This window comes from Daphnia magna, linkage group LG1, assembly GCF_020631705.1.
Source record: "Daphnia magna isolate NIES linkage group LG1, ASM2063170v1.1, whole genome shotgun sequence".
NCBI lineage: Eukaryota > Metazoa > Arthropoda > Branchiopoda > Diplostraca > Daphniidae > Daphnia > Daphnia magna.
Genome location: NC_059182.1, coordinates 8101920 through 8111631, shown reverse-complemented (window position 1 = coordinate 8111631; position 9712 = coordinate 8101920). Strand labels below are relative to the sequence as shown.

At 37.4% G+C, this 9712-nt stretch overlaps 1 protein-coding gene and 1 long non-coding RNA gene across 2 annotated transcripts; one reads left to right on the top strand and one right to left on the bottom strand.

Moving 5' to 3' along the window:
• Positions 1-1224: 1224 nt before the first annotated feature.
• LOC123470790 lies at positions 1225-3672 on the bottom strand. The gene is made up of 7 exons (XR_006644628.1): positions 3534-3672; positions 3384-3473; positions 2954-3299; positions 2487-2890; positions 2313-2423; positions 1908-2217; positions 1225-1849 (listed from the first exon to the last, which is right to left on the bottom strand). It is a non-coding gene; the product is annotated as an uncharacterized LOC123470790 (long non-coding RNA).
• Positions 3673-4002: 330 nt separating this feature from the next.
• On the top strand, positions 4003-7297 carry LOC116918132. The gene is made up of 5 exons (XM_032923750.2): positions 4003-4417; positions 4488-4620; positions 4740-5049; positions 5115-5304; positions 5401-7297. The coding sequence occupies exons 1-5, from the start codon at positions 4103-4105 to the stop codon at positions 7195-7197; spliced, it is 2745 nt and encodes a 914-aa protein (XP_032779641.2). The 5' UTR covers positions 4003-4102; the 3' UTR covers positions 7198-7297.
• Positions 7298-9712: the final 2415 nt, after the last annotated feature.

Sequence of the window (9712 nt, the reverse complement as noted above, 5' to 3'; positions counted from 1 at the left end):
GCCCCCCTCCCTGTATCTGAAACTGAATCCCTGTACGTAATGTAGGATTCTTTTAGCTTGTTCCACCTACCATAAACATTAAGCCAGGATTTCACAGGATTCCGACTGATTTTTACTCCAGCTGATCGAATTTTAGCGGAAATCGTGGTGAATACTGTTTTTCTCGGCATCTTCTTGTTGGACAATTCTTCCCAATGTTCTTTAAAAAACTCCAACAACTTGGTACTTGCCACCAGGTCTATCGATTTTTTGGCTTGAGATCTGCAGCCCGCCCAGAGCTCTTCATCGGTACTCTGGTCACTTACGTGGCCTGTTTCAGGCATAGCGTCGCTTGGGTCCTCTGCTGGCTCTTCCTGAATACTTTCCGTGGGGAATGAACGTCCTGCTGGTTATTTTGGGAGCGGATTCGTTCTTCTACAATTTCTCTAGCATATTCCTCTACACATTGACATGGCACGTCATTGTGGGAATGAGGGACAGCGTCGATGTCTACTTCAACGGTGTACATTGTTCCTGAGAATAAACCGTAAATGTAATAGAAGTAAAGTCAGTGCCGCACAGAGCTTTCACGCCACCCGGGACAGCGCCTGTGGTGGCGCCCATATGACCTTCACATTTTAGCAGCAATCGGTAACATCTCTTATCCCTTCTTGATTGTATTACTGTATTAGTATTTTAAAACATTTCAACATTTGAACGATACGGACATAAACAAACATACGATACAACAAACAGCTACCGTGACTTTAATGAAAAATGCTAAGACTTTTCCGAATTTTGAATTGGAAATTACAGATGCACCCTAGTAAAGTTTTGTTAAAATTTTTTTTTTTTTTTTTTTTTTTTTTTTTTTTTTTTTTTTTTTTTTTTTTTTTTTTTTTTTTTTTTTTCTTTTTTTTTTTTTTTTGGGGGGGTTTTTATATTTTTTTTTTTTTTTTTTTTTTTTTTTTTTTTTTTTTTTTTTTTTTTTTTTTTTTTTTTTTTTTTTTATATTTTTTTTTTTTTTTTTTTTTTTTTTCCCTAGTTTTTTTCCCTTTTTCAAACACTACATTACAGCTTCTTATACCCGTTTGAAACCCTAGTTTTTACTGGTGTAATATACCACTTTGGAATGGTACCTACGTACTGGTCTGTTACACCAGTTAATAACGCTTCAAAATTATGTGTATATTGACGGTAAACAGAAAATAATTGCAAATATATGTTATTTAATTGAATTTTTTTACTGTCATTTTATTTCAGGCGTCAACAGATGAAAATGAAACAATTTAACTAAAGCACAATTGCATTTATCCAATGAAATATAATAAATTAAACGCATAATGGGGCCTGCAATAGATGACTAAGGAAAAAAATCAAAGGGAAAATTTGTTTACGGCTGCATTTAGTTGATCAATGTGTTCTTGTGTAAGGACACCATCAGAATCTTGAATTGCATTAAGGGTTGTATCAGGGACAATGCCATCATCGTCATTATTGAGATCTTCATTAGGGTTGTTTGCCCGATATACTCTTGAGTTCACTTTTCTGGCATCCCGAACCAGTTGTTGAAGTCTTGCTACTTTGACAACTTCACACCCCTTCTTCTTTACGAAATGGCTAACAGAAACTAAACCAAACCAATAGTTGGTTGAAAATACACAGCATACAATTTAAGATCGGAAAAACCTCCAAAAACTGCCAGGAGGTCATACAATCCAGCTAATGCAGGTCGAGCGTCTTTTCCCCTTGGGCACATTTTCCATTGCATTTAATTGCTAGTTGAATCAGCAATTAAATAGGAAAACATTAGCCTTAGAAATGAGTTAACTGTCTTTGCTGTTTGAAATTTTTGTATGAATAAAAAAACCTGAAATTCGTCAATGGATCGTTAGATTTTGACGTATAATTTTTTTAATGCTAGTTACCAGGCTAACGGAGAGCTTCTCATCCCGCAAAGCAACATTTAAGCCTCCACGGCATGTGATGACTTTACTGGCAACTCCTTTACGTGGGACTCTACTACACATTTATGGTGACTGAAATCTTCTTTGGCCATCTTAAAGACGTCTAACTTTCGCCCCTCTTTAATTTTGTTCTCAAGCTCACACATCTTCTCAATAATAGACTGGAACTTTTCAGACAACTTTGTTTTTATGCCATCCATTGTTTTCTGCATTCCTGCAATCCGTTGTAAGCATTCTAGCACACATAGCATAAGTGTACGATCAGTGGTGCCTGTGTGGTAGAAGGAAGACATATTATAGTTTTTTTTTCTCCAAATGTTTCTGTTTGCATAAAACACACAACATTTTCATTTATTCTTAACTCACCTTGTTGAACGGAATCAGATGCGATTAGCTTTAGAGTATCCATATCCAGGAGTGTGTCATTTTGTCGTGGACTAATCGGGCCCACCCAATCAGTTGGGTCAACATGAGTAACTAATAAAGATGCACATTTCAAGAAACCAGAAAAATATGTTAGTAATTGAAATATTTACATACCACTGCGGCCCCGGTAATCACTATTTTCCAAATTTCAGTCATCTTCTAGCAAAGGGAAAACTGCGTCGTGATTGACCATTGCTTCTTTATCAATCGTAATGTCATCGGCATGTACGGCATTGTAACTAGCACAGACAATTCAGCATTCTGATTTTCTGGAACCACCTTCCTCGAAATAGGATCCATCGTCCTATTTATTGACAAACTTGTTTCATTTTCTGTTCCATCAGTCTTTTTCTTCTTTTTTGGTTTATCATTAGCTTCTGGAATGTCGAAATTTTTCTTAATTTTTAGGCGAGCCCCTCTTCCTAAAGAAACTTCGTTGTCGGATTTCAAGATATCTTCAAAATTTTTTGAGCCTTTCATGGCAGCAGCGGCTGATTTATGAACTCGGTCGTGACTTCCTATAAAACATCAATGGGTGTAGAAAATACATATAATTTGCATAAATCTTGATTCTATCTCACCTGGTTTGTGAAGGTTGTGGATGTGTACAATATCGTATTCAAGCTTATTGGGAGTGGGGAAACGGAACCTTTTAAACACATTGCTTCTCCATTTTGGAGGTTCAATGTTTACGCCACTAACAAAATGGAGCCCCACTGGTGGATACAACATCAACTGCTTGCATTTAGATATCCATGTGGTTGGGACACAGGTGTAGAAAGTATTCTCTTTGTAATCTTCATCGGTTTCCACAGTTCTCACCAAGAAATATTTCATCGAACCTTGCATGAGGCCTCCGTCAGCACCATCCATCATGTCAATTTCCATATTGTAGTTGCCTTTCCAATGTATGCGTAATCTCCCTAACTGAAGATCGTGCACACCACGAAACAATGATAAACACAATTAGTTGACTTTACAAATATTTCTAGGTAAGCTGTTTCAAAGTACCTGAAAAGCACACTCCAAATTTTCACAGGACGGCCCTGGTTGTACTATTATCTCCATTACAATTCTTTTAAAATTAAAAACATTGGTTCCCTGCATGTCAATAGATTGAGGTTAAATATACGTTGAAAAAATAAAATATCACTAATATACTTTAGTCACAGAGTTTTCGTAGTCGTTTTAGTCGTTAAGTCGTTAAACTGTGGCATGTGCATTGAAAAACGTGGGTGACGTCTGCTACCGTACGTTAGAGAAGGGAGTAGTCCGAAAACAAAAGAAAGCTAGTGTGCGCCGCGGCCTACGTTATGATATCTACTTGCATCTACAAACTTGGCGCCTAGTGTCCTAGAGTGTGTTTTGTTAAATCACAGATAATGACATTGTAAATTTATACATTTACTGTTGAAATGTCCTTAAATTAATAATATGTTTTCCCGAGTGATAATGTTTTATTTACACCTACTATGGTAATGCTCATTTGGGTGTGACAATAATTTATTTTTATAAAAATTTAAAAAATGCCAACTTACGACACTAGAGTCCTCTGCAGGTATGGACTTCAAAGCCATGAAAGTTAATTACACAGTTTCCACGGCACCAGAATAGAATGAGTAAACTGTCATGGCGGTGTGACAGTCTTACCTTGTTTAGTCGTTTCATTCACACGTCTAAAGAAATTTCAATTAATATTTATACTTTCTCTCTATTTCGTGTCACAAAACATGGATAATCGTTTTGAACTAGTGAGTGATGAACAGGTGGATGAAATCCTCCTGGTCTGTGGTAAACTTAAACGAAAGAGAAAGGTGAAAGTCAATTTTCTGACACCAGAATATAGGCAAAAAATGAAAAGAATTGCTGTTAAAGAACTACAGCAGTGGATGTCTAACGGAGTTTCAGAAAGATTTATGACGCATTTGAAAGAATTGTCCTCAACATTGCCTGAACTGTTTGCATTAAAGCAATCATTTACTCCTGCTATGGAAATCTCGACAGCGAATAAAGAAATTAGTAAACAACCTTCATTCAACCATTTGGTATTTATTTAAATTTCTGTTGCTATTAACTCTATGTTAACAATTTACCTGAATGAATGATTTTATTTAGGAAGTTGATATGCTGAAAGATGTGATAGAGAATAACTCTGACATGAGAACAAATCCCGAACCAGAATATTGCATAGTTAAAACGTCTTTACATGTGCATCAAGCCGAAAAAATTGTGGATTTCTTAACGTCAGGTAATCATGTTTCTTTGCTATTATTTATGAAGTTCAGTTGTCGAAGAAGACGATAGAAGTGGCAATATGCAATCCTATTCCTTATTTCTATAGCCCAAACTCCTATTGTTTTTTTTTAGATGTCATAATGTCAGATGACAACCAACAATTGAATAATGCATATTATGATGGATTTCAAGGGGCGACTGTTTTAGATGTGACAGACAGTTCCTCACTGAGTAGCAACATATTATCTTTCACTCGCATTCTCCAACATTGGGCCGCTAGCACTAATCAAAAGAAAAGCCACCTTACGTACCTGCTTCAGTTGCTAAAAGAACACAAACCCCTCATAGATTTTGACACACTTCAAAATTCTGGTAATCAACTTATGTTTATTGACGGGCGCGATATGCCCCAGCCATTTGCAACAAGTGAAAATAGTACAAGGTATGTTTTGGTTCATGCAAATTTTAATTCAGTTTTGCTACAGAGCGAACTATTGGATTCTTTAGCAAGAAATATCCACTACCTCCAGTTATTGATTTAAACATTAACGGCAATGGAAGATACTGTCATTTCGGTCTAGAAAATGCACTTTCTGGAATCTCACCAGGATCATACTTCCACAATTCCGACTTATTGCAGTACGCGACCATATTCAAAACTAATCCGGAATGCATACCAATTTGTATTAGAAAAAAGGTAGTGTATTTTATCTCGGAAATTATTGTAAAATGTGATTCAATTTTATATTCACATTGAGATAACTTAGGTTATAATTTTTACTTCACATTCAAGGTTGAACAACTTGATGGAGAAGCAGTAATGGAAGAAGCTAGGAGAATTCTGAGAGGCGAAGGAGCAGTACCTGATACTCAGCAGTCTTCCATGAATATTCCTCATTTTGAAGCAGACATAACTGCAGATGGTGTACAACTTTTCAACAACTCCGAGAAAGCAGAATGCATTCCAATTTGCATTGTGGTTCATTCAGTGAGTGAGTCTTCCGATCGGTCATCACACAAACCAATTGTGCTACAAATGAGATCTCCTATAATTGTCGGTGTAGGGCACTCTAAAGGAAAACCAGACATCAACGAGTTCTTATCTCCTGTTTTAGAAGAGTTAATCAGACTGGATCCAAACTATCACGATGAATTCATCACCAGGGGTCGTCAATTCACAGTGTCGCTTCGATGTGTAATTGCTGATTGGCCCATGCGCTATTATTTAAAAAGGATAAAAGGCCATTCAAGATACTGGAGCTGTGAGAGATGTGTGCAAAAGGGTGTTTCGTATGACATTAACTCTAGTAGAAGTAAGAAAAAGAAACAAAAAAAAACTATTCAATTTCTCGAATTAAACGCATCCCCTCGAACAGACGAGGATTTCCTGACATATTGCCAGTCCGACAACTGCCTTGATGAACACATCAACAGTCTTCACGATCTCAGCCCGCTCCATAAGTTGAATTTCCCCATGGTCAGTGGTTTCGTTTTGGAACCCATGCATACGTTTTATGCTGGGTGCGTAGGAGGGAGACTGAAAGGTATCGCCGGAAAAAAAAGTGAAGGAAAATTAAGCTCATCGCAGTTAGCTAAGGTGGATCAGAGATTAGCACTATTGAAACTGTGCAAGCCTTTTGAATTCGATAGGCATGTTCGAAGTCTAAGTCAATGCGTTAAGAAATACAAGCATCATGAGATACGAGATATGTTGATGTATATTTTGATACCCGTCTTAAGTGGCATTTTACAAGCCGACAAATTGGAAAATCTTCTTTTTCTACAATATGCAATGCTTCTTATTGGCGGCTTTGACTCTTCTCCCATATCGTCGGCCAAAATTAAAGAAGCGTCCCGCGTTTTGAAGTTGTACGTTCAACCATTAATTGATTTTGGGTACCCTATCAGGCCAACCACTCACGCATCCTCTCATTTACCTGAAGACGCAGTAAAATTTGATTGTGGGGTAGAAGCACTTAGTGCATTCGTTTTTGAAAATTTTTATAGGTTTTTTAGGAACATCCTTTCATCCGGGAACTTGCCACTAGAACAAATTAGGAATAGGTTAGTTGAAAGGTCTAAGTACCTATTGCCAACTTCAGTGGATGGTATGATAATTAATTCTTCAAAGCAGTTGCACATTGAATTGAAGAAGCTGGAAGCTAATAAAAGCGGAAAAAAGATTGTCGTTACATTTACAGAATGGAAAGGTACCAGAAAAATGGTTTTTCCTGATTTCGTGCTAACTAACAAATATCCAAATAATATAGGTTTACTAAAAAATGGCAATATTGTAGTGTGCAAAGATCTCATCGAGTCCCCACCAAAGAGTAAGGTGTTTCTGATTATTGGTTCCCTTTTTAAAGTGAGAGAATCTGCTTGCGTTCAGCCTTATTTGTCATCGGACTACGACACATTTTTAGTTTCAAAACTTGATGACCTCATCGGTGAATGGAATTTAAATAATGAACAATGTAAAATGTACGCAGTTCCTTACAAGTTGGTTGATTATTCTAAATTGCCAGATATAATGTTAACTAATGTATCCAATATAAAATGGTTCGTAACACCAATCCGCCATACTATTTGATCACTAACCATTAGAGTTTAACTCTATTATCCTGATTCCATTTATAGTTTACCTTGTCTGTATTTCAATATAAAATTCAAATATAATAATTTGTATGTTATTTCATTTATATATAATGGCGCACGTAAGAATCTTGTTTGTTTACTTGTTAATAATAAACAAATGCATTTCTGGTTCAATTTTACGCGCACTTATCAAAAAAGGTGATATACCAATATAACCTCTTAGCACGTTTAACTATAGATGGCATTGTCGACAACTTTTTCGAAAATCGTTTTCATTGAAATACAACAAGTGTCGTACTTAAAACCCGGATCAGCTGCGTATAACGAACCGCTTATTTCCCTTCTATTTTTGTTTCATATATTGTAAGGAATGCATCAGCTCACTTTTTCTTGGAAAAATATCCTCCCTCTCATTCCTGGAAACAAGTCATTTTCCTTTCCATCCTTTTATTACGCTCACCTTGCGTTGGTGATCGCGTTGACTTTGTTTGTCGTATAAAACCCCATCAATTGTGATTCTTCGTTAGTCAACGCTGGGCTGTTCACCCAGTCTAGTGTTGATTCACCCCTTCACGAGTCAAGTTTCATGTCCTTTATTCGACCTGCTACTGGCTTGCTCGTTCCCCGTTTAAACTTGTCTTATTTGTGTCTTTGTTTGACGCTGGCTATACGGCTACGGCCTGTATGTATGCCTCCAATCGTTTGAGACATTCATCGACTTGTTTGAATCATGTTAACATTTTACGGGAATATACCATCGAACGAAGTCCGCAGCTTCCCTTAATCAAGTAAAAGCTAATTACTTAAAGATGAAGTAAGTAGGGGTTTTACAATATAGTGTGAGTACCCAGATTAGAACGCAGAAAAACTTAGTGGGAAACAGCAACACTATTTCCGGATTTAGTCGTTCTGATATGCAGGTTTATTTTCGTGCAATACTAGTTGCGTACACCTAGAATATTTATAAGAAGACTATTCTGTTCTCGGTGTGTATCACCGGAATAAAACGCTGACAACAACGGTTCTGAAAACTTGTGAACTATTTATTTCAATCATTTCAGTTGGGAATTTAGTGGACGGTTTTACCTAGGAAATGTCCAGGTTTAGACCAATATGAAAGGGGTGTATGACACGCAGTTTCTTGGCAAATAACGAAACATGTTTTTTAATGGGAATAATGCGTTAAAGTAACTCGCACCCTTTTTACACTAGAAATAAAGGGATTTAAATGAGTGCATCACACCACACCACTTTGAACCCAAAAAGCTTTACTAGGGCACAACCCAATGCCGGCCTATACCTTACTGCAAACACATTTTTCTCGCTTTCTTAGAAGCGAAATTTGAAATCACCTCATCGTGTGACAAACAATTCGCGAGATCATTCTCAATTGACAAAATCATGAGACTTGAAAGGCGCTCTTGTCCCATTGTGGACCTGAAGTAGTTTTTGATGAGTTTCAGCTTACTGAACGATCGTTCGCCTTCAGCGACAGATACTGGCATCGTGATAAAAATGCGCAATAGAATGGATATAGATGGGAAAATTGGATGTAGATCTTTGGAATATATTTGGTTTAGGAGATTCAAAGAATTGCCAAGACTGAAAACAGACGATTCTTTCAACCGGTCTAAATGGCAAATTTCTTCGATGAGATCGTCTTTTTTCACATCAGCGGAGTAGAATTGTGCCAACTCACGAGCTTTTTCTTCTTGGGAAAAGGAATCTTCAGCCGCACGCCAAATAAATGAAAATCTAGAAGAAACATTCTTCACCACATTGAATCTTGATTGAAATTGCTGAATGAGATGATAAAGTCCTACGTTGAATATTTTGACTTCAAAATCCTTCTTTGGACTGTCGTGGTAGTGAGCCGTATTTGACGGTTCGTCGTGAAAACGCTTCGCTTATCTCTGGCGTTTTGCAACGAATTCAGTTTTAAAACCAAGAGGTCCGGCCACCACTTTTGCTTCTTCCAAAATATCTTTCCATGATGAGCGGTGAGGCCCAGGTCATTCAATAGTTGTTGGATGAGAATGACCTCGTCATCAATGGTAATGGAATCGGACTGTAACAGACGACTAACGTCGTCAACAGCTTGTAGGCTCTTGTATCAAAATGTCAGGAGGACAACCGTTTCAAATGATTAAAAAAATTTCTTTAAGGATTTAGCTTGATTCAGCATGTCCGCTATGAGGTCTAACTCATCGACGGTTCGTTCCAAGGCAGCAATGATTCCTCTAGGTTTTATTACCAGCGGTTTTACTGCTGCGATGCGTGCTGACCATCTTATGTCAGAGAGCTTGTGAAGCGAGATTCCTGCTTCTTCTTGTAGAATTTTCCATCTAGCTGGGCTGCAACTGAAGTACACGTAAAGAGCCTGGATGTTGCCAAAGAAGGTCTTGATCTCAACACAGGATTCAACAGCATTAACTTCAGCTCAATTGAGGCTATGTGCCCCACAGGAAATATAAAAAGCCATAGGGTTCTTCTGCAGAATAATCGCTTCA